Genomic DNA, 25907 nt, shown 5'->3' with positions numbered 1-25907 from the left:
TAAATGTACTCACTCTGCTGCTCCCCAGTATCTCTCCACACTCGTCCTTCCCTACACCCCTTCCGGTGCACTCCGCTCCATGGATAAATCCTTCTTATCTGTTCCCTTCTCCACTACTGCCAACTCCAGACTTCACGCCTTCTGTCTCGCTGCACCCTACGCCTGGAATAAACTTCCTGAGCCCCTACGCCTGGCCCCATCCTTGGCCACCTTTAAATCTAGACTGAAAGCCCACCTCTTTAACATTGCTTTTGACTCGTAACCACTTGTAACCACTCGCCTCCACCTACCCTCCTCTCTTCCTTCCCGTTCACATTAATTGATTTGATTACTTTATTTTTTTTTTGTCTATTAGATTGTAAGCTCTTTGAGCAGGGACTGTCTTTCTTCTGTTTGTGCAGCGCTGCGTATGCCTTGTAGCGCTATAGAAATGCTAAATAGTAGTAGTAGTAGTAGTAGTAGTAACAGGAGTTAGCTAATAAGAGAACTGGTTTAATTTAATTTGCACAATAATTGACTTCTCTCAGTAGGAGGATAGGAGTGGCCAAGCATGTCCTGCTATAGTGTGTACAGCCAGTTTTAAGACGGTGTGTTACTATCTGAAGTAAGGCACTGTGGGCAAGATGCACTAAAGACTCGTTAAAGCCCTTTCCTTACCAATTCCCTTAGCGAATCAGTAAGGAACAGGCATGCATCAAGGAACAGGCATGCAAATGAGCTGCTCGTTGTAGCTCATTTGCATTCTCTATTCCGTCGTTAAACAGTCGGCTAGTGGAGCATGCGCAGAGCAGCCAAGCGTTATGCTGGCTGCTCTGCGCATGCCAAATACCCCTCCCTGTGCAGCCCAAAGACGCCGCGCTGCTCACCCCCTCCGATGCGGCTCAACAAAGGACAGTGCAGTTGAGGACGCACATCCAAAAAAAGTCCATTTTGGCCATCATTCCTCCCTGCAATAATAAAAACGTCTTTTTTGGCAGTGCTTCACTCAGCTGAGAGACCTGAAAGTCTCTGAGCCAATCACAGTGTGTTTAGCTCGGCTAAACGCGTTCCAGGTCTCAGCTGAGTGAAGCACTGCCAAAAAAGACGTTTTTATTATTAAGGGGGCCAAAATGGACGTTTTGGGTTTTTTTTTTTGGATGGGTGCCCATTTTGGCTCCCTTAATAATAAAAACATCTTTTTTGGCAGTGCAGCTGAGAAACCTGGAAGTCTCTGAAACAATCACAGTGATTGGCTCAGGGACTTCCAGGTGTCTCACCTTAGTGAAGCACTGCCAAAAAAGATGTTTTTATTAGTGCAGTGGGGGGGGGAAGGCGGCCAAAATAGACGTTTTTATTATTGCACTGACAAGCCCTTGACTTTTTTCACCGATTTTTTGTTTTTTTACTTTTGTAGCAGTTTTTCAATCCTACGCAACCTCAACGAGAGGTACAGACCTCTCGTTAGATTTTCCAGCGTTAAGGCAATCGGAAAAGGTTAGTGCATCTCATTACAATAAGGTTCTACATAATTTGCTCATCTGCATTCCGTTTTCGTTAGCTGCTACCGTCGTCGGAAAAAAAAGTCTGTAGTGCATGCCAGGGTTTACTACTTGCTCATTAAGTTTATAGAAATGATTTATAGTAGTAGTAGTGCATCTGGCCCTGTGTTTGCTAGCCAGTTGTGTAGGTAAGTCGTATGTACTAAACAAGTCATAAACACTGTACCTATCCTTGACCTTAGGCCTATTGCGTCAGGAAGCGCGATCATACCTGGCTGCCCTACATAACATACTCAATTTGAGAAACATCAAGCATTCACAGTCAATCTTTTCTTTTGGGGAAAAAAAAAAAAAAAGAAATAACGTAGTTTCTCAAATACGGGTTAATCAGGGCGCAAAAAAAAAAAACACACACACAGACAGTATATTAAGTCCCATTTTCCCTTCCTTTCCCTCACTCTCAGTGGCGGGGAAAGGGGCCCATTGGCCTGTCTTTCCCCCCCCTACCTCCCCTCCCCTCCCCTCCCCTCAAGCTCTCTCACCCAGCGTCTCGGCGGCCTTTCGCAACACTTCCTCCAGCTTCGGCCGGCTTCTACCCGCCACAGCCCAGCGGAGACCCGAAGAGCGAAACTCGTCACCAGCGGCAACCCGCGCTACCTCCTGCACCACGAACTGTCCCGTGAAACCCGAGGCACCCAGCACCACCAGCTCGTACGCTCTCTCCGCCGCTCCACGGCCGCTGAACTTCGCCATAGTGACCGGACAGCAAGCTTCCCGAATCCCGACTCAGATGAATACTAACTTTCTTTCTACAGAGACAGACTACTCTTGCTTGCGCTGCCTACAAACCCAAACATCCGCCCATCTAGCCTCGCCACAGTCACGTGACCGCTGCGCTGCACCTTCAAGGAGGAGGTTGAAGAAAATAAGAGACGGCGGGTATTCCTATGTAGTCCATTATACGGGCTGAAGCCAGTAGGCGGAACTTGCCGCCGTTTTAGTTCACCCAAAACAATAGCAAAAGATTAATAGAAAAAAAACTGACTGCTTATGCGTGGTCCATTTGTAAAAGATCTAAACCAGATGCAGTTGGATAGGCAGTGCCTTAAAAGGTTCAGGGTATCTTGTTTTTCTTTTTTTTTACTTATTTGACAGGTTTTTTATTTATTTGAAAGTTTCCCAGATGTAGATATAAATATTGTGAAAAAAATAAAAATTGAATATTGTAAGAAATGTAGAAATATATGGCATTTTCATATAATAGGCCCTTGCTAAGTTGTCTCTAAAATAAAGCATTTTACTATATCTTAGCTGTTTAAATCATTGCACAAAGGAATTCCCCTTACGTTCCCGCCCGTAACCTCCGTTCACAGGATAAATCTCTCCTCTCAGTACCCTTCTCCACCACCGCCAACTCCAGGCTCCGCTCATTCTGCCTCGCCTCACCCTATGCTTGGAACAACCTTCCTGAACCCTTACGCCAAGCCCCCTCCCTGCCCGTCCAAGTCTTTGCTTAAAGCCCACCTCTTCAATGCTGCGTTCGGCACTTAACCCTTACCGTTCAGTGAATCCAGACTGCCCCAATTTGACTGCCCCTATCGGACCGACCGTTCACTTGTCTATTAGATTGTAAGCTCTTTGAGCAGGGACTGTCTCTCTTTGTTAAATTGTACAGCGCTGCGTAACCCTAGTAGCGCTCTAGAAATGTTAAGTAGTAGTAGTAATAAGCAGGAGAAGGGAGGGGGTCAGACTCAGGGTGAGGCTGGTAGCAGTGGCATAGCCAAGGGTGGTGAGCTGAGGCCCACACAGTAGCAGCACACCTATTATGTGGCTGGCAGGGATCCCCAAGCCCCACCAGCCGAAAACTCCCAACAACTGTCCGTCCTGCATATCTTGTAAATAGAAGATCTTGGCCTGCAGCGACTGACAAATACTGTTTACACCAGCCCCACAGCCTTCCCTTTGATGTATTCCTGCCTATGTAGAAACAGGAAGTTGCATCAGAGAAAAGGCTGTGGAGCCAACATGCGCAGTGCGTATTAGTTGCTGTTCGCTGCCAGTGAAAATCTGCTATTTAAAACGTATGCAGGGAAGGGAGGATGTTTGAGAGACCATATCGCATGCAGGCGAGAGAGGGAGAGACTAAATCGCTCGTGGGACAGGGTGGAGTTCTGCCCACCTATCTTGGACCCAGCCCGACCCAAAACTGGGTGTCTGGCTACAGCCCTGGCTGGTAGAAACTGTTGCATGAGGCAATAAATTAAAAGGTTGTGACAGGTGAAGGTCAGACTAAGAAGAGAACTTACAGTGAACCCTAAACAAAGAAACTACAGAGAGTGAGAAGTCCCACCCAAGGTTGCCAGGTGGAAAATTTTTTTCCCACCCAAAACAGCCTAAATCCAGCCCAAAACCCGCCCAAACTCAAACCCCGCCCCCGACACCCCCACCCCCACGTCATCACCCCCGCCCCCATCGTCATCACCCCCCCCCCGCCATCATCAACCCCGCCCCCGCCGTCATCGGCCCCACCCAAAATGTCACTAACCCCGCCCCCCGCAGCCGAAAAAACCGCCCAAAAACCAAAAAAGAAGCCCAAAAAACCGCAACCCGCCGCGGGCAAAAATTTCCCACGGCGGGTTGCGGAAAACCGCCCAATTGGGCGGTAAAACCGCCCACCTGGCAACACTGGTCCCACCTGCTGTTAACAGAACCCTAGCAGACAAGCAGGTGACCATCAGCCAATGAGAAAAACTTAGGGGCAGACACTTAAATGTAACTATAAAATCTGTGGAATCTAGAAATCCTGTGTGTGTGTGTATATGCTGTTGGATTATTTGTAGTAAATAATTAGCAGATTTTAGTACACACAGCTTCAGCTTTAGAAATGTTAATTTCTTTCTTCATCTCTCTCTCATTCACCCCTGAATAATTCACTGCTGAGTCACTTTAAAGTTGAAGTAACAAAACATCTGTTTACTCACAGTTTGTAGTTAGATTATAATCAGACAGGCTTATATATACATATTACTATACATTTGTATTATCAGCTCCTTCCATGTGCTTAGATGGTAATGGATGCTCACACCACCATAGATCCTCTCAGGTTAGGAGAGATCATGAGCTCCATGTGCTCCATGTGCTGCATGTGCTGCATCTGCTGCATCTAACCCCCACAGGAAGTTGCATAGCTATGTGACCTCTCTAAGTAATTCACATCAGAGGTCACAGAGTAATCACAGAGAAATAATAGGTGACAGGCAATGCATGTAAAATACAATTACATTCCAACAAACCCCTTCTCATGCATAACTGTCATGCAATTATTTATTCATACAAAGTCCAAGCTTTATACGCAGATTCACAAAATGTTCTCTGTGTAACGGTTTGGTCATGATGTCAGCTGTCATCTCACTGGTGTGACAATAGTGTAGACTGATGACCCCTTCTTTCACCAACTCTCGCACGTTGTGGTATTTCGTTGCGATGTGCTTGGTGCGTGACTGAACCTTGTCATTCTGTGACAGTCGGATGCAGCTCTGATTATCTTCCATTATCTGGATTGGTCTCTTTTCAGCTATTCCGAAATCCAGCAAAAGTTTTCAATCCACATCAGTTCTCTGCACGCTTCCGATACGGCCACATATTCAGCTTCTGTAGAAGACAAACTCACAATACTTTGTTTATGACTGGCCCATGAAATTTGTACATTTCCATACATAAACACATATCCACTTGTGGATTTATAATCAGAATGATCCCCTGCCCAATCTGAATCACAGTAACATATTAGTTTTGGATTACTATTGGCTGAAATCTTTAATTTACAATCAATGGTACCCTTTAAATACCTTACCATCCTTTTAACTGCAGTCCAATCTGATTTGGTAGGTGAGCTGACCCTTCTGCTCAAAATTCCTACTGCATTTGCTATATCAGCCCTGTATGTGGTAGCTAGATATAAAAGCTTACCTATGGCTGATCTATATTGGATGTTATCTGGTAAAGGTTCTCTTACTGTTTCATCCTTCAGAAAATCAGTGATCATGGGAGTGCTTACAACTTGGGCATCTTGCATACCTAAACTTTCAATAAGCTCATTTATTTTCTGCTTCTGGCTTAGAAGATAAGAACCATCATTTTGTTTCTCAATTTCTATACCAAGATAGTATGACACATTACCCAGTTCTTTTATCTCAACATTGTGGTTTAAACACTTTACAATGTCCTTGTACTCTTGCTCACTTTTGCTTGCAATGAGCAGATCATCAACAAAAGCTAAAATGTATGCATATTGTCCATTTGTGCACCTAGTGTACAAGCATTTATCTGCTTCACCTTGCTTAAATCCTAAATTTGTCAATATTTCATGCAATTTTTCATTCCAACATTTTGCACTTTGCTTTAATCCATAAAGACCTTTGTTTAATTTACACACTAGCTGTCTTTGTTTTGTATTTATGAAACCTGTTGGCTGTTCCATGTACAAGTCTTCAGTTATTTCTCCATGAAGAAACGCTGTTTTCACATCAATGTGGTTGACTTGCATGCCTTTTGAGACTGCAATGCTCAGAAGTGTTCTGATTGTCGTGTGTTTCACTACAGGTGCAAACACTTCATCAAAATCTTCTCCATATTTTTGAAGATATCCCTTTGCCACTAATCTGGCTTTATACCTTTCCACTTTTCCTTGTGCATTCCTTTTTAACTTGAATACCCATTTGCATCCTATAGCTTTCTTGCCAGGAGGTAATTTTGTAAGAATCCAAGTATTATTTTATCCAATGCATCAATTTCTTCTTGTGCAGCTTTATGCCATTCAGCAGCTTCTTCTGCTGGCATTTTCTCAATCTCATCCCATGTTAAGGGCTCTTGAGCTTCTGCTGACTTTGTTAGGTAAGACAGTCTTGGGGGTGGAACACCTTTGTTTTCCCTGGATGAGCGTCTGACAACAGGTTGGTCTGACCTTTCCGCATCCTCTAAATCTGAGAGTTCTTCTCCAATTGATTCCCCTTCTCCAACTGTACTGTCTTCTTCAATGATCCTTTCTGTGTCTGTTTCCTCTGCCTGTTCCTCGTTAGATACAGGTGAGTTGCTTTCAGACATCTGCCTTGGTATGGCATTTATATACACTGGCATGTCTATTATGGTTCTAGTTTCATATTCTGGATGATAAGGCTCATCTGGGATAATCCAGCCTTTATCAACCCTTTTGTTTTCATCAAAATATGTAACATGTCTTATGCCAACAATGCCAGTTTTCAGATTCAAAATTCTATATCCTTTGTGTCCTGGAGCATAGCCAACTAAAATGCCCCTTTCTGTTGTGGAATCCAGCTTATGCCTTCTTTGCTTTGGTACATGAGCATATGCTGTACTTCCAAATGTTCTTATGTGTGACAGGTTTGGCTTCCTACCATGCCATGTCTCATGTGGTGTGCGCTCAGCGCCTTTAGTTGGCATTCTGTTTTGTAGGTACACTGCTGTGAGAATGGCTTCCCCCCATAGTCTTTTAGGGAGATTGCTATCTGACAGCATACATCTGGTCATTTCCACAAGTGACCTAAATTTTCTCTCTGCAACAGAATTTTGCTCTGGTGTATAAGCTACTGTTGTGATATGCTGAATGCCTTCTTGTTCTAGAAATGTGCGCATGCTTTGTGAAGTGAACTCACCACCATTGTCGGTCTGAAGAACCTTTGGTTTTCTTTCAAATTTATTGCTCACCATGGCTACGTATTTCTTCAGCATGTCTGTGACTTGACTTTTTTCTTTCAGCAAATAGGCCACACAATATCTAGAGAAATCATCCAAGAATATTAGCACAAATCTGTTATTTCCCAATGATGGGATATTAAACGGTCCACATAAGTCACTGTGTATTAAGTCCAGCACTTTATTACTCCTATTTCCTGTGTATGCAGGAAATGAGAGTCTCACACCTTTTTGAGTAACACAGTCTATGCATTTCTCCATATTACCAGCATCTGTACTTATCTGAATGCCGGTGGCCAGTTGCTTACTGTAAAGATCCTGGATCACCTTAGAATCACGATGTCCCAGGCGGCGATGCCAGATTTCCAGACTACATTTACCATCATTCTTCCTTACTTGCGCCATATGTGAGGCTTCACCTGAAATGCTCAGTTTATAAACATCATTATGCATAAAAGCTTCAGCATACACTTCATCATTTTTAGAGATTGTGCACTTACTGTTTTCAAAATGAATCACAAATCCCTTCTTATCTAATGTAGATACACTAAGCATATTGCAAACTGCTTGGGGAATATACAAAACATCACTTACAGGAATTTCTTTAACTTCATTAGACACTTTGCATTTTAAGAATCCAATTCCTTTTGCTTGGATCTTAGCAGTCCCTGCGTTTGCAGTTTTAAGAATACATTCCTCTGGACACATTTCCTGAAAGAAATCCTTAGAATTGGTTAAATGGCATGTGCTCCCTGAATCCAAAATCCAAGTACTTTCATTTGAATTATTATTTACCATAGTCAAAGATTTTTCTGCCATTAGAAAGCCCTTGTGTTTATCTTTGTCCTTCATACATTTCCTGGTTTGAAAATTCTTTAGTTCCATTGGCTTAGGTGAGCTAGAGGGAGTGTTTTGTGTTTCCTTACACCATTTAGATACATGTCCCTCCTTTCCACATGAGTAGCAAATCAGCTTGCCCTTGGGTGGAGTTTTACCATAGCTCCGCCTTCCTCTGTTCTTTGCCAAGAAATTTGTTTCATTTCTCTCTGACTGACTTTGAGAACACATCTCCTCAGAATCATTTATTATGCATTCCTGCCTTAGTTTTGATGTTGCCTGTTCAAAAGATTGCCCTTCAATGGCCTCATTTACAGACCTAAAAACATCAAACTTCTTTGATAGTGAGGTAAAAAGAAATGCTCTTTTCAATGCATCACACATGGGAATTCCAGAAAGTTCTAGCTTTTGAAATGAAGACATAAGATGCATAATGTGATCATTACATTTACTTTTATCCCTTAATTTGGTTTCATTCAACTCTGCCAACCAAATTGGTTGCTGCTTTGCATATGTAGTTGCATACATAGTTCTCAGTTTATATAAAATGTCCTTTGGTGTATCTTTTCCCTCCACTAATATGGCTTGTTTCTCTGAGAGAGCTTCCAAAAGCATGCACTTCACATAATAGTTTGCATTGTCCCATTCAGCCATATTTTCAGCTGTTCTGTCTTGGTCTAAGCATATATTTAATCTTTTGCTCGAAGGAGACATATGAATCTTAATTCCCACTGCCGATAATTAAACTCAGTTAATTTAGGCACCTTGAGAGAATAGAACAATGGTGAATTTCTTCCCTCAGCCATTTCTTAGCCTTCTGTCTGCTGTGTGGGGGGAGAGAGAGACAGACTGAATCTTTCCTTTAAAACTTAAGAGAAAAATGTGGCCTTTTTTTCTGCCTGGTAATATTTCTCTTCTTTTCAATTCCTGGACCCTGGGCCCATAACCCTTTTGTTGGATTATTTGTAGTAAATAATTAGCAGATTTTAGTACACACAGCTTCAGCTTTAGAAATGTTAATTTCTTTCTTCATCTCTCTCTCATTCACCCCTGAATAATTCACTGCTGAGTCACTTTAAAGTTGAAGTAACAAAACATCTGTTTACTCACAGTTTGTAGTTAGATTATAATCAGACAGGCTTATATATACATATTACTATACATTTGTATTATCAGCTCCTTCCATGTGCTTAGATGGTAATGGATGCTCACACCACCATAGATCCTCTCAGGTTAGGAGACATCATGAGCTCCATGTGCTCCATGTGCTGCATGTGCTGCATCTGCTGCATCTAACCCCCACAGGAAGTTGCATAGCTATGTGACCTCTCTAAGTAATTCACATCAGAGGTCACAGAGTAATCACAGAGAAATAATAGGTGACAGGCAATGCATGTAAAATACAATTACATTCCAACATATGCAACCTCCAAGTTTAGAGCTGCTGGAACACACATCCATTCTTGTAAGGATAACTTTTGATTTTTTAATAATAAATTGCTTAATTAAGCCTTGGTTCATCAATCTGATTTTATGAGTCCTATTTTTGTATAGGCTCTCAGGTTATCTGGGGGCTATTTATAACAATATTATTAAAACAGCTTAAAAATTATTGTAGCTGGTAGAAACAGCAGTTATAAACTCTGTATTTTGTGCACATATAAATATATATGTTCTATATAAATACAGATGGCCAATTTCAGTGAGGATATCCTGTTTCTTGATTGGTTGATCTTAAATGTTGTTGTAATCTGCATTAAGAAGCCTGGTGTTATAACGATGGAATAGACTGCAATTAAATGGAAGTAAAATTAAACTCTCCTTTCGTTGGGGCACATGGAATCACATCTTCACCTTATCTGTTACGTAGAAGTCTACATTTTAGATACACAAATTAATTATTCTGTTTTTAGGCATGTTTCAGGGACAAGTGGTTTTATAAGTCAAAATACAAATAAATATTTTGTTTCATTCAGATCTCTTTTGTTTAAACATAACTAAATGGGCTATAAACCCCTAATGCAGTCCATTGGTTTTCTTATACTTTGTTCTTGTGATGACTTATACTGTGCCAAAACTGAAAGCTATCTCTTCTATGTGGTCAATAATAAAAGGAGCTCATTGTGAACACTATCCACCCTACAAGGTTGTTTTCTGGCTGTACATGAGGAATTGTGATATTGAATAAATATGTGTGTGTCCCTAGTCATGCATCCAAAGGTTATATAATCCTTTCAAGCTAGCCAGTTAATCGTTTAATTTATTAGTGGAACATAACCACAGAAGCATGGTATGGTCGCATTTTCAATACAGTAATACTAGGGCCCAGCTAAGGAATAGGTTATTTTGAGTTAGTCTTCACTGGATCAAACTTGTTTTAATTGTGCCATCACCTTTCAGCTGGACAGACAGTGGCTTAAAAGGTGGAAGATTAAGGATTTTTTTTTTTACATTTTGTCTCACATTATCCCAAGCAAACTTGATTTCAACATAGCTTACATCTGAAAATACAGTGAGACAGAAGTTATATCATGGGAGCAAGTACATAGATATGTCTGAAACATTTAACAAAGATGAGATTACCATATATATCCAGCTGGGCATTTAAAAGTCTGTACTTTAATGAAGCCGCATGTTCAGAAACCATAGCCATAAGTATAGACAGTTATTCAAATATCACATGCATACACCAGAACAGGCATCAATACACACATTGCAAAAGTAAACAACTTCTACAGAGTACATCCAAAATTTAATTTTTATTTTCTAATTTCCATCCTCCAAAATTCCAGACAGCAGATGAACAGATCAGCAGAACCCAAAAGCAGTCCAAAACAGTAAAGTAAATAACAAAACAACAACACAGTTTATACCTAATTGTCCAACCACCCTTAGGATTCACCTTTGGGTTTAAAAAGCAAAACTATGTGCATATAAGGACTGGATAAATTAATTAAAACAAACTTTACAGCAAGTGCCCTTAATATGTAATACTTGGTATCAATAATTAAACAGCCATGGAATATTCACATAGCAAGCAACCTGAGCCAACAGATTTATTTTCCATTGAACATAATTAACTTTGTATGAACTTGGCTGCTAACAGTGTGCTGAAATGGACAACATTGGCGCATCTAGACTTCCTCTGGACAAAACTTCTGCATGAAGGAAGTCCCTATCTCATTATTCAATACATATCTGTGAAATAGTGGTAATAAAAAAAAAAGCAAGTGTATTTTTATAATATAGAACTGCATTCCACAAAACAAAAAGGAGCGTGTTTCCACATGCCATCCTTTTTGATGTAGGCACAGGAAAAAAAATATGTTAAATGATCTCAGTTTCAACCTAATTAATTTTTTGTATTGTACTAATAAATAGTAAGTCTGTTTGTTAAGTACCTGATTCTCATAACATGATGTCTATTTTGGCAGCCCTTTACTAGGCAAAAACATCTGCATGAATATAGCCAGCCCCTCTAAATGACACAATGATTTAAAATGTAGAACAAATTAGTACTCTAACCGATTAAACCAACACTTCCTCTGTGTACACCCATATGCTGCACAAGCCAGCATGTTTGAAAATATAAGTGAGATTAAATAAAAATGCTACCAACAAAAGGTGTGAGCAAAATCTAAATAAATAAATAGAGAACAATGAGGATGCTGCAGCTCATAGATTTGCTTGCTTTGTTTTGAGTGTACTAGATGACGACTTCACGCAGGGAATGGGAAACAGAGCACTTTATTCGATCAGTCAGACACCACGGACCCTGAGGAAGGATTCGAAACTGAGGCCTAAGTCGGGCCGTGGGAGGTGTCTAGTTGACTGTAGATTGAAAAGATAAATGCAATCGATCCGTACTATATTTATAGACGGTTTGTTGTTTAAAGTATTAGAGCAAAAGCCATACACATTTTTTTAAACAGCAGAATAGTAGAAGTTTTTTTTACCCATGATGATTTAAGGGACCTCCCTAATGTTGGTGGTATCAACGAAGGAGTGTTCCCTTATAATTTGAGTTTTTTTCCTCCTATTAACAAATTTTGCTTGTTTACATCAGAATTACTAGGGGATATCATTCTTTTTTTATGTGCACCATTGATTTATTTAGATATCCAATTTAGCTCTTTTTTTTAAGTTCAGCTTATTGACGTCATCCTGTCTCCTACTTTCTTCAACCTCCTTGTCTAGGCTGCATCCAAGGAGATTATATTGAGAACAGGAGATTGTACGAGGCTAGCCCATTACATGGGTTGAAACCAGTAGGCGGAATCAGTAGTTCACCCAAAACAATAGCAAACGCTATTGAAATCAATATAACTGTTGTAATTTGCTTTGGGAAGCCTGGTGTCATAAAGATTGGAAGTAAAATTAAACATGGAATCACATGTTCACCTCATCTCTTTTGTACAAATGGATTATTCTGTTTTGAGCATGTTTCAGGGACAAGTGATTTTCATAAGTCAAAATAATAAAAATAAATATTTTCTTTCTTGCAGAACTCTCATTTGTTTAAACACAACTAAATGGCTATAAACCCCTTATGAGGTCCATTGTTTTTCTTATGTATTGTCCTTGTGATGACTTAAACTGTTCCACAACTGGAAATAGAAAGAATAATAGAATTCTGTAACATCCAAAACTTATTTATATAATAATTGTGTTCACATTTGAGTAATAACAGAGAAACTGCTATTGAAAAATTACTTGAAAAATAAATAAATAAATATCACAGAACTGGAAAATGTTGGCACATTTAGACTGATTCTGCTCTTCTGCATGAAGGTACCTCTGCCTTCATTATTGAATATCTCTCTTTTACATAGTAGTACTAAACAATTTCACTAAAAGGATCGTGTAGGATGTATGGGGGAAGAAAGAGCAGTGCAGGCAATGCGGTGGTGCTGTAGACTGGTGCTGGACAAGGCTTCAGCTGGTGGGGGTTGGGGGCCCCTGCCAGCAAAACCAGGGGTCCAGAGGAAATTTCCACCCCACCACATGCAATCAGAACCCTCACCTTTCTTCTACCCCATATGCAGTTTCTACCCCTCCCACCACCAACATCCAGTTTTTATTTCCCTGCTCCTTCTTCTCACAATCTTTGGCAATCTCAAATCATGCTTCTCCCCAGGCCTACACTTTTTTTTTTGCTGGTACCTTCCCCCCCCCCTCCCCCGCTGACTTCCGCCTACCCACATGACCAGCAATCTGAATGGTTTCCCTCCTAGCTCAAGTCAGTGGTGTAGCTAAAGGTGGGTCTGGGCCAGTCGTGTGCTGGTAAATGTTTAACAACAGGCTCTCTCACTGGTCCACCTCTGCACCCCCCCCCCCTTAAAATTGCAGAGCTGGCTAAAGCCGGGGAGAGAGCCTGGGGGGGGCAATGCATTACTTTCTCCAATAAAAAAAAATTAAATGATCCCAGGTTCCAATCTAATTCATGTTTAATGTGGGATAAAATGCCATAAACAAGTAAATAAATATAAACTTTTAACGTTGAGCACCTGATTCTCAAAGTGGACATATTCCAAACACTATAATTAAAATAAAATTATTTTTTTCTACCTTTGTTGTCTAGTGACTTTGTTTTTCTGATCATGCTGGCCCAGTATCTGATTCTGCTGTTATCTGTCCTCTTAACTCTGTTTCCAGGGCTTCCTTTCCATATATTTCTTTACTTTCCGCCTTTCTTCTTCATTTCTTGCCCTACATCCGTAAGTAAAAGCTGGGTCCTCCGCAGACTTGACTGTCCAGTGGATCTAGCTTCTGCCTATTTTCTCCATCCATGAGCAGTTTTTCTCCTCTATTCCTTTTCCCTCATCTCATCTCCTTCCTCTCTCTTCCCTCCCCTCCATCCATGTCCAGCATTTATTCTCTCCCTTCCCGCTTCTCCATCCATGTCCAGCATTTTTCCTCTCCTCCATCCATCCATGTCCAGCATTTCTCCTCTCTCCCCTCCATCCATGTGCATCTCCTTCCTCTGTCTTCCCTCCCCTCCGTCCATGTCCAGAATTTCTTCTTTCTCCCCTCCATCCATGTGCATCTCCTTCCTGTCTTCCCTTCCCTCCCTCCATCCATGTCCAACAATTCTCCTCTCTCCCTGCCCTCCCCTCCATCCACCCACCCACCCACCCATGTCCAGCAACCCTCCTCTCTCCCCTGCCCTCCCCTCCATCCACCCATGTCCAGCAACTCTCTTCTCCCCTCCATCCACCTATGTCCAGCAACTCTCCTCTCCCCTGCCCTCCCCCTCCATCCACCCATGTCCAGCAACTCTCCTCTCCCCTGCCCCCCTCTATCCATCCATACCTAGCAATTCTCTTCTCTCCCCTGCCCCTTCCATCCATCCATACCCAGCAATTCTCTTCTCTCCCCTGCCCCCCTCTATCCATCCATACCCAGCAATTCTCTTCTCTCCCCTGCCCCTTCCATCCATCCATACCCAGCAATTCTCTTCTCTCCCCTGCCCCCCTCCATCCATCCATACCCAGCAATTCTCTTCTCTCCCCTGCCCCCCTCCATCAATCCATACCCAGCAATTCTCCTCTCTCCCCTGCCCTCCCCTCCCACTCTCATCCATGTCCAGTGATTCTCCTTCACCCCCATCCTCCCCTCCCATTCATATCCACCTGCCCACCCTCTTCTCCCCCCCAACATCCCCCTTTTTCTTCCTGCCACCCTGCGTGGTTTAAATCTCTTTTATTACCTCCGTCGAAGCAGCCGCATCATTGAAAGCCCTGCCTGTCTCTAGCCTGCCTTTCCGGAGTTCGTTCCTTCAGAGTCCCGCCCTTGCGGAAAGAGGAAATTACATCAGAAGGGAAGGCTAGAGACGGGCAGGGCTTGCAATGATGTGGCCACTTCAACGGAGGTATTAAAAAAAAGATTTAACCCCCCTCCAGGGCGGCGCAGGCAAACGATGGCAGTGGTGGGAGGTGAGGTAAACGAGGTAAGCACGGCTTGTGGTGCCCTCCTGCCATGCTTACCTTGTTTACCGGAGCCAGCTCGCCGTGCAGAACCAGCTTGCAAGATCTTTAAAAATGTAACAACCGGCTCCAGCACACCACTGGTCTAGGCCCACCCAACTTGGTCTCAGGTCCACTCAAAATAATGGCACTGTTGCTGTGGCTGGCTGAGATCCCTAAACCTTGCCACCTGAAGATTTCCTTCTCCTTGGGCAGCCACTCTTCCAAACAGTAGACAGCAGCACTTGCCTCGAGCCAATGCTGATATTGGCCCTGCTACACATGCTCAATGTTTGTGCATGTGCAAGCACTGAGCATGCATGGCTTACTGGCGGCACCACTAGCAAGTGCCACCAGCTACTGTTTGGAAGAGCGCTGGCTGCCCAAAGAGGAGGAAATCTTCAGCTAGTGGGTTTGGGAATCCTCGCCAGCTCAGGTATGTAATATTTTGGGAAGGGGCAGTGGAAGTGAGGGAGAATAAAACTTGTATTGAACTGATGGCAGTTTTTCCGGTCAGAGTACAGTTCGCTTTTCCTACTATTATTTAAATCATCCTTTATCTCTCTTTTAGGTCTAATCCTAAAAGAGAGAGAGGAGCCGGGGAGGGGGAGATGAATTCCATGCCTACTCTATAGGTTTTTGTATGATAAAACGCCTAACTCTTGAACACATAAGAGAGCAGAAGCATCTTATAGTGATCTGCCACCGTTTCTCGGGTTTCAGAAAAGAGAATGTCTTCTTTGCCTGACACTGCATTGGCACAGCAGTGCTGCCTAAGTTCCGGCACATAAAAATGTGTCCCCTTAGTCCTATTCCTTCCTTTTCCCCCCTCCAAATGTAGTTTTATTCCTTATTTGTCTTTGAGGTTTCTAGAACCCTATATGTGAAAGAAGCAAGACTCCTTGAGGTTATCCCTCAGTTGCTCATGATGTTTTCTATACTGTGAATTGCAAGAAATTTCTGATGATCAGTCTAGTAGTGTCCAAATTGATTTTATGCCCATAGTGGCAGGGGTTGCTAAGAAGGGATCTCTGTGTTGTTTCTTTTAATTTAAGTGAAGGAAGATAGTCCACTTCTGGACACAGCGATAGGCACAGATTCCCAACAGATGTTCTGTTCTAGAACTTTGGGTAGACTTTCCCTCCAATGGATCCTTATTAAAGGATTTAAAGTGTACTCATTCCAATTACAGGGCCTCAAAAGAGTCCTGTATTGTTCTTTTTCGTCACTACCTCCTGAGTCGGGAGTGGGTAATTTGCGGCCTGCTGCCTTCCTTGGATGTGGTAGCCATTTCTCAGGCTCCCTCTCTGGAATCGAACCCTGATTCCCTGTTACCTGTGGTCACCATGGTAGGCGTAGAAAGTACCATCGAAAGTTGATAGGGCAGACATCCAAATGTATCGTCACCGTCACGGGGACGTGCAATCGGCCCGAGGTTATCTAAATTCACTAAAGCGGCTGGGGGGGGGGGCAAGCCCCCGGATTGGTTTTGGTCTGATAAATGCATGCATCCCGGGAAGTCAGCGCTCGTCAGCATGTATTAGCTCTAGAATTACCACAGTTATCCAAGTAACAGATGGAGCAATCAAAGGAACCATTAAAAATGAATAAATCTTTCACCTGATTTAGAGGCCCACCCAAAATTGGTCATCTGGCTATGCCCCTGGCTCAAGCAGATAAGTATGAAATCCATCTTATACATTCTCTAACTCCATAAGTGTTCTCTGGACCATCAGTCTCTAAAGAACATTTTTCAAGCCCATGGGACACCTCAGATAAAATGTTGCCAGCAATGAAAATGCAAACCTCTAGGGTTGCATTCCTCTATGCAGGCTTCAGATATTTCTATTGCTAATAGCCCAAAACAAGGGCTCCCTTCTACAACCAAATCTCAGACTGCTAACCATGACATATTGGAAAATTGAGCAGCATTCAGTTTCCACTTTTGGTCTCCCATTGCCTACAGAGTATCCCGATCATAGCAAGATTCCTGGAATTTACTTTTCATTGTAGGGGTTATTCAGCCAGAAGAATAAGTAAACTTTAAGCCAGGGATGTAGCTACCACAGAGAGACCCGCAAAAAGCCCAGGAGTGCCCAATGGTAGGTAGGGGCAGCCTGCTGTTGAATCACTTCTCTGTCCCTGATGTCTGGCATCTCTCTTCATTCCTCTCACCTTGTCATGAGTCCAGTATCTCTACCGTCTCCCCCTCCCCCCCATGGTCCTCCAAGCACACAGCAGAAGTGGAAACATCTAGGCACGTGCATTTACACAAGCTATATGCCTGGTTTAAATTACTGTGGCTTAAATTTAAATGCATTTTTGGCACTTGCTCTAATATTCTATAAGTAAAAGTGTCTACTTTTCTTTATAAAATAGACTTGAGATATTATAACTTGTACCTTTATTAGGCACTCTGATATAGAATTATCTTCCGCATGCCTGATCAATCCCATTATCTTCCCTTGTTTTACGCAAGAAATTATGCTTTACCTGGTAAATAGCTTCGAAAATTGCCCTCACTAGACATGCATTCTACATTTTGTGCAAGAAGTTATTTTCTTTAAGCCTACTGTCATGGTAATACCATACTACCACTTTCATAGTTCCCTGATGTCTGATGGTTCTTTTTTATGATTTTATTGGTCGTGCTGCATTGCCATTTGTACTTTGATGTCTAAGGCAGTGATGTGTAAGTCCAAAGTCTTCTCTCCTGTAGTGTAATACCAGTATTAATTTTTGTTGAAGGATATTTCACATGTTTTGTTTCACCAAAATACTTTGTTCAGTGGTATTCAGCCTTTAACATTCAGCAAAGCAAATCAGTGAGAGCTTCATTCAACTTTGGTTCCATTGCAGTCTCTGCTGTTTTATAAATAATGCAGTATGAATGAGCCACACATGCTTGGGAAATCAAGGTGATATATTGTTTATGCACATTAATTGTTGATGTCCAATCAGAAGTGCTGCAGCAGAAGACAGGGTCAAAGTACACACTAGAAATACAAAGAAGCACCAAGGGCTTGATGCCAAAACACAGCCCATTTCAGGTCTGCTAATAGAGAACTGACTATCCCACGCTTGAACAGCTCTTGCCATGAGTCCAGTGACTCTCTGCCTCCCCTCCCAATGGTCCTTCAAACACGCAAGAGTGGAAACATCTAGGCATGGGTATTTACACAAGCTATGGTGCTTGTTTGTATTTCCAATCAGAAGTGCTAAAAGGATATAACATATGTATTGCTGTATAATATTTTCTGTCAATATTAGGCAACAAAGTTTGAATTCTCCAATTCAACATGCTAGTGCATTTGATACAGTAGATCATGACAACCTTTTAAACATACTTGACTATTATGGAATATGTGGAACTGTTTTGAAATGGTTCTCTGGATTTTTAAAGTCTAGGTCTTACCAAGTTAAGCAACTGGGTACTATCTCGACGTCATGGGTTTCTTGTAGTGGAGTGCCATAGGTTTCTCCTCTGTCACCTATTTTGTTTAACACTATGATGATTCCATTAGGCCATTTGCTAGAATCAAACGAGTTTTCAGCAATCTTATATGCTGATGTTACAATTTATATCCCATTCAACAAAGAATTACACGACATTGCAAACAAAATCAAAGTAGATATTAATTATGGAATCCTGGGCTCTTCATTTTAAATTGAAACTTAATACTGATAAAAGTAAATGTATTTTATTTATTTATTTATTTAACACTTTTATACCCCACATTTTCCCACCAGTTGCAGGCTCAATGTGGCTTACACAATATCATGGGAAGGCTACAGTTCAGTAAAAGATCATTAAACAAAGTTATAGTAAAATAGAAATCGTAAACGTATCATATAAAACAACAGAGATAATAAAAGATCAAATTAGAGTCCATAAATTTTGCTGTAGAAGAGAAGAGGTGAACTAAGTTATGTCTGGAAGGAAGGTTTTCTTGATCAGGGTGGTCTTTAATAATTTCCTGAAGTTTAGATGGTTATGAGTTGATTTCAAGAATTTAGGCAGTGCATTCCATAGCTGTGTACCTATGAAGGAGAAGCTGGATGCGTAGGTAGATTTGTATTTGAGACCCTTGCAATCTGGATAATGTAGGATTAAATAGGACCAGGAGCAGGGCCGTGCCAATATGGTAAGCAAGGTAAGCATGGCAGGGGGGCGGCGTCATTTGGGGGGCGCCGCCGCACCATGCTTACCTCCTCGCCCTCCCACTCCCATTGCCCAACTGCCCGCGCTCTCTTCTCTCCTGCAGCAAGATCCCTTTTTTTAATACTTTTAATTTTACCTCCGTCCGGCAGCGCAGCGTCAGTGCAGGAGGCGGCGCTCCCGGTCTAGCCTTCCCCTTCGCTCATGTTCCACCTTCTTCTGACGTAATTTCCTTGACGTCAGAAAAAGGCGGAACATGAGCGAAGGGGAAGGCTAGACATGTCGGAAGCGCTGCCTCCTGCACTGACGCTGCGCTGCCGGATGGTCACGGAGGTAAAATTAAAAGAAAAAAAAAAGGGAATAGTTGCCGGAGAGCAGGGGAGAGAGAGGAGCATGCAAGGGCAGGGTTAATGGAAGGGAGAGAGAGGAATTGCTGGATAGGGTCAGGGATGAATGGAGGGGGCAAGGGACAGATGGGCATGGATTGATGGGAGGGTAGGGCTCAGGGAGAGAGGGGAATTGTTGGATAGGGATGAATGGAGGGGGCAGGGGACAGAGGAGCATGGATGGGCATGGATTGGGAGGGCAGGGCTCAGGGAGAGAGGGAAATTGCTGGATAGGATGAATGGAGGGGGCAGGGGACAGAGGAGCATGGATGGGCATGGATTGGGAGGGCAGGGCTCAGGGAGAGAGGGCAATTGCTGGATAGGGTCAGAGATGAATGGAGGGGGCAAGGGACAGATGGGCATGGATTGATGGGAGGGTAGGGCTCAGAGAGAGAGGGGAATTGCTTGATAGGGATGAATGGAGGGGGCAGGGGACAGATGGGCATGGATGGATATGGATTGCAGGGCAGGGCTCAGGGAGAGAGGAGAAATTGCTGGACATAAAGGGGAGGGAAGAGAGATGAAGGAGATGAAATGAGGGAAAAGGAAAAGAGGAGAAAAATTGCACATGGATGAAGAAAATAGGCAGAAGCTGAGGACCAGAAATGAAGAAGAAAGGAGGAAAGGAAATAAATAAATGGAAAGGAAGCCCTGGAAACGGAGTTAAGAGGACAGATAGCCGCAGAATCAGATACTGGGCCAGCATGATCAGAGAAAGAAAGTCACCATACAACAAAGGTAGAAAAAAATCATTTTATTTTCATTTTAGTGTTTGGAATATGTCCACTTTGAGAATTTACATCTGCTATCTTATTTTGCAATGTATAGCAATTTGTTTCTAAGAATATTGCTGACAATTCCTGTCAGTGTGGTAAGTGGTGAGCGATCATTTTCACCGGGGGGGGGGGGGGGGGGGGCAACTGATAGTCTGCAGGGGGGCGCCAGAGACCCTTGGCACGGCCCTGACCAGGAGAAACTATAACTATATCTGGGTGGTAGAACATGTATCCAGGAACTTCAACATAAATAATCCTATGAATCAAGGTGCAAACCTTAAAGGCAATACATTCCTTGGGAAGCCAGTGTAATTTTTCTCGAAGGGGCTTGGTAGATTAAAATTTTGATTTACCAAAAATCAATCTTGCTGCTGTATTCTGTCCGGTCTGAAGTTTCTTCATTAATTGTTCTTTACAACCCACATAGATACCGTTGCAATAATCTAAATGGCTTAATACCATTGATTGTACTAAGTGGCAGAAAACATCTGGAGGAAAGAAAGGTTTTATATGCTTAAGTTTCCACATTGAATAAAACATTTTCTTTGTGGTGCAATTTACTTGGGTTTCCAGGGTCAGGTACCGATCAATTGTGACACCAAGTAGTTCATGATAGTAACTAGCCCTTATCACCCAATAACCATCTCAAATTTTAAGATCAATAACGTTACTTATTCTTTGGATTCAACAATGAAAATCTTGGTGATCTTAATTGATCAGCTTCTTTCTTTTGATTGCCAAATTTCCAAAGTAGTCTCAAATGTCTTTAATTAATTGTGGAAACGTAGAAAAATCAAGACCATTCTTTCAAGATAAGTCTTTCACACTTTAGTGCAGTCATTAGTCTTAACCAAATTTGACTACTGCAGTTCAATTTATACACATATTAAGAGAAGTCTCTTAAGAACAACTGCACAAAACTGCACAAAACATGGCTGCCCACCTTATATAGATCACCATGCTATGTTAAAAGCATCTCCACTTCTTAAAGATCTACATTGGTTACCTATCAATTAAATAATTTTATTTAAGCTCCATGTTCTTGTTCATCAGATTCTTTATGGTATCTTACCATCTTATATATTAGTTCTCATTAAGTTATCAGCATGAAATGCCACCTCATCATCTAGACAATCTCTCATATTACATTTCCCAAGTTGTAAAAAAAAAAAAAAAAAACAACCTACAAAATTATCCATAATGCTAATTTTTCTTACCAAACTACCAAACTCTGGAACTCATTATCCAAGTATATCAAAGAATCAGTTGATTATTTGTCGCTTAGAAGTTTACTTAAAGCCCGCTTCTTTAGATCCGTGTTCAGCTAATATGAAAAGAAATACAAGAATACAATTAAAAATAATAAATATTAATTGTCTTGTAATGCTTCTTAATTTGTTATGTAAGCCACAGTGAACCCGAGCTTTATTGGGAAAATGTGGGGTAGAAATGTAATAATTAAAAAAAAAAAGAGTTATATATTGTGATAAGTATAGGACACATGCCATACCCTGATGAGGCCACCAGAGGGGGCACTCATGGTGAAATGCCTGTAAAAGGAAGAAAGTGGACCACTAGAGGGAGCGCCATCAAAGGCCAAGAACATAGGGGCCAGGGAGGGCCCATAGCAGTGGACTCCCCAAAGGAAGCACCCTGGAGAAGGTACTGGACCCTTCCGGAACCAGGAGAGGCCCAGAAGGGGTGTGGTAAGCTATTAGCAGCCCTATAAAGATCATCTTCCAGGAGGTGAAGGGAAGGAGCACTTTAGGAAGTAAGAATGCTGAGTGGCTTGTGAGCAGACTCCCAGGAGATAGACCAAGGTGGGCTGAACCCTGGGGATTGGACCAAACAGAAGGTCCGTAAAGAATGAGAAGAAAGAAAGGAAGGAAGGATGAGAGAGAGAGAAAAAATATCGAGTTGGGCTAGAAACCAGAAAAAGGATCCCTAAAGAACAGATAAGGTACCCAAATGGGAGAGGCAGATCTAATTAATTACATGACCTGCATACAAGAAGATGGAAAATTAATCAGGAGGAATCTTTGTTGTGGGCTCCAATTTGAAGGGAACATTGGGCCAGATTGAACTCGGTAATAACTCAGTTATATTTGAACTAACAGCTGGAGTGGAGGACAGGACTGTAAAATTGTGGTGGAAGTTGAAAGTCTGTCCAGGGGTGGAGGCTGTTTTTAAAGGAGACCCAGGTCTCCCGAAGGTGGACCCAGTTAAAGACTGCAAGAGGACCTATTTGCTTGTGAGAAGAATTTCCCTCCAACAGCATGGTTAGGAAGGATAATTGGAGTGGGTTTGCATATGGATAGCCTAATTTGCATAACCTCATGAAACCTGCTAACCAAGCATATTTATTTAAATAAAAACCACCAAGGGATGGTTGTGAAGTACCAGAACTATTGTTTGACTACTAGAAAGTTTTACCAGGGGTAGTAGGATTGGAGGACTGGAAGTGATACCTCGGTTTTCGTTGATAATCCGTCCAAAAACAATCAATGAAAACCGAAACAGACGAAAACTGAGGCAATTATTTCCATAAGAATCAATGTAAATCCAATTAATTTGTTCTAGACACTCCAACATACATACCAAAAACACATTTTATAGAGAATAACATACCAAAAACACATTTTATAGAGAATAAATATAGTCCCATGATGGAGCTAAAGGGTAAGGGTTAACTTATTAGCAAGGGAAACACTTAACAGGGAAAATGAGATTTGAGCACATGTGATTTTATCTTGCGTGCGTTGAGTTAGACGCACGGGGTGATGCTCACACAACGAGAAACAACGCCACAAAGAGCAGGAGAACGCGTGGGTCGCCCTTTGTTTTCGCAAAATTAGCAGTGAAAACCAAGGCAACCAATGAAATCCGAGACAAACTTTTTCACTGAAAAAATAAACGAAAACCGAAACCGACGATAACTGAAGTAAACGAAAACCGAGGTTTCACTGTATATGGATGAGTCGCCTTAAGTGTAAAGTGGTCCCCAACCCAGGATACTGAGACTACTGGCTGCTATAAAGAAGAGCTGTCTCTGAGCCCTTTCTTAGAGGCTATGTTCTGGTTAGCCCTGGCAGGGAGCTCCTGGTACAGGCCATGAGTCACAAGGGGCCCTGCCATATAATAGCACCCCAGGTAGAACTTGTTGAAGAGTCAATACACAGTAAGCAAGCTATAGTCCACTCTATGGAGAACCAGGGAACTCACACCAAAGCCTCAACTGTCTGAGAAAGTGGTCAGAATCTAGACAGTCTCCCAAGAGAACAGATTAAGTGCAGTGGGCCCTTGGCCACAAGGTGCTCATCACTAATATTATATGTATAGCTGTCTTCACTTGTTTTGACACCTGTGTGGCAATCTTTAATATGCATGTGGTAATGTGAGAGATGGTGTGTCTTGGAATGGGCACAAACTCATAAACACCAGAGTTACATGCAAAAAGAAAAAGACTGTCACAAGTACTACTACTACAAATCACGTTAAGTGACTTGCCCAGAGTCACAAGGAGCTGCCTGTGCCTGAAGTGGGAATTGAACTCAGTTCCTCAGTTCCTCCAGAACCAAAGTCCGCCACCCAAACCACTAGGCCACTCCTCCACTCAATCTGTTGCCTTACATCAAAATCAAATACTTCCTGAATGTAATCCAAGGTGGCTCCTACCTTGCTAGTCTTTCTACACTACTCTGATACTAATGAAGCTTAAGCCACACCATTTCCCTGTCCTCTTCTCAGCTACTACAGCTCAGCTTGAGTGGAGTCCTCTTGCCTGGTGCCTCCCTCCTGGAAGCCTCTACACTTGGGGCCTCCGTGTCCTGTACTGCCAGAGAACTTTTGACTCCAGCCTGGTCTGAGCCCCACCCCTCTGACGCAGACTTAACAGAGTAGCACCACCTGTTGTAAGGTGACTAAGCTACACCAGTAAGGGAGTGTTTCTTAGGAAACCCTGCCTTGTACCACCTATTCCCTCACAGTGCACTTTAAGGACCTCCTGTCTATTCTAATACAATGCTATGCTATGCGATATGGGATAATTTTTATAAAGTTTTTAATCACATGTAAAACACAATATAGTAAAGGGCTCTTATAAAATTGCACAACATATGTATGTAAAAAAAAAAAAGTATGTGCAGGGCATGATCAAGGCATAGGTAAATTAAAGTCCAACCCTTTCAGATTTATAATTCCATGGCTACCAAGGCAGGTTTCCGCTGTGCTAAATCAGCAGCAGTGGTGTAAATACATATATTCACTGCTGTTATATATATCAGCAGAGCTGAATTTACATGTTATGTCATTACCATGCCACTGCTATATATTTAGGTTTAGTGCTGCTGCTATTCAATAGGCCTAAATTGACATGTGCCAGTAGATATTCAGCCAGTGGCTATCAGCATTTAAAAGCAATTTTTTAAAATGCTGACCATAGCTGAGTGAATTAGCCGCAGATATTCAATCTGGCTGCCATTTAAAGGACCAAAACAATTATGAGAACACTTACTAATTAAAATAAAACCATTATATATATATATATATATATATATATATATATATATATATATATATATATAAAATCATCTATTACATTTCTTTGAAGGGGTGAACTAACATGTGGATAAAGGTGAGCCAGTTGATATTGAGGGGCATAATTGAATGGGGACGGCCATCTCTAAGGGCAGCCATCTCCGAGGATGGTGCCGCATAGGGGCGGGGCCGACCGTATTTTCGAAACGAGATGGGCGGCCATCTTTCGTTTCGATAATACGGTTGGGGCCGGCCAAATCCCTTAGAGATCTCTGGCATTAGAGATCGCCGACATTGGTTTTCTCCGATAATGGAAACTAATGCCGGCCATCTCAAACCTGGCCAAACCCAAGTCATTTGGTCATGGGAGGAGCCAGCATTCGTAGTGCACTGATCCCACTAACTGAATGGAAAAAGCCCTTCCCTTACCGATCCGGAAAGGAACGAGCATGCATGAAGGAAATTGCATGCAAATGAGCTGCTCGTTGTTAGCTCATTTGCACACGATTTCCTTCCTAAGGAAGGTGCCCGAACTGACCAGATGACCACCGGAGGGAATCGGGGATGACCTCCCCTGACTTCCCCAGTGGTGATTAACCACCTCCCACCCCGAAAAAAAAAAAACTTTACAAACTTTTGTTGTTTTTTTTAGATTGTAAGCTCTTTGAGCAGGGACTGTCTTTCTTCTATGTTTGTGCAGCGCTGCGTATGCCTTGTAGCGCTACAGAAATGCTAAATAGTAGTAGTAGTAGTAGAGTATGTCCTTCGCTATGCCTCCATCCCTGCAACAACAATTGAAGACGTCCTTCTCTGTGATGGCAGTTGAGAACTTCAAAAATGTGGATGTTTCTGTGAGAAGGACATCCATGCCTTTGTTATGCCTCCAACACCCTCTTTATTTATTTATTTGGATTGTGGATCACAAGTAGCAGCAGTGGGATTTGAACCAGCCACCTCTGGATTGCCAAACCGGCCAGGTATGTACATATTGCCCCCCCCCCCCCCACAGTGATGGCTAAATTTCAAGGAAGTTTTTTTTCTCGGAGTGGAAGGTGGTT

The 25907-nt window shown here is 42.2% G+C and overlaps 1 protein-coding gene across 1 annotated transcript in view; it reads right to left on the bottom strand.

Moving 5' to 3' along the window:
* Nucleotides 1-2365, bottom strand: part of SCCPDH (saccharopine dehydrogenase (putative)) — a 103007-nt gene extending 100642 nt beyond the window's left edge. Inside the window, exon 1 of the mRNA XM_030195946.1 lies at nucleotides 2021-2365. Within this exon, the coding sequence (XP_030051806.1) occupies nucleotides 2021-2231 (211 nt within the window). The 5' untranslated portion in view covers nucleotides 2232-2365. The remainder of the gene's footprint in view (nucleotides 1-2020) is intronic.
* Nucleotides 2366-25907: the final 23542 nt, after the last annotated feature.

The sequence above is a fragment of the Microcaecilia unicolor genome, chromosome 3 (assembly GCF_901765095.1).
Source record: "Microcaecilia unicolor chromosome 3, aMicUni1.1, whole genome shotgun sequence".
Lineage (NCBI taxonomy): Eukaryota > Metazoa > Chordata > Amphibia > Gymnophiona > Siphonopidae > Microcaecilia > Microcaecilia unicolor.
This window is presented reverse-complemented; position numbering and strand designations above follow the sequence as displayed.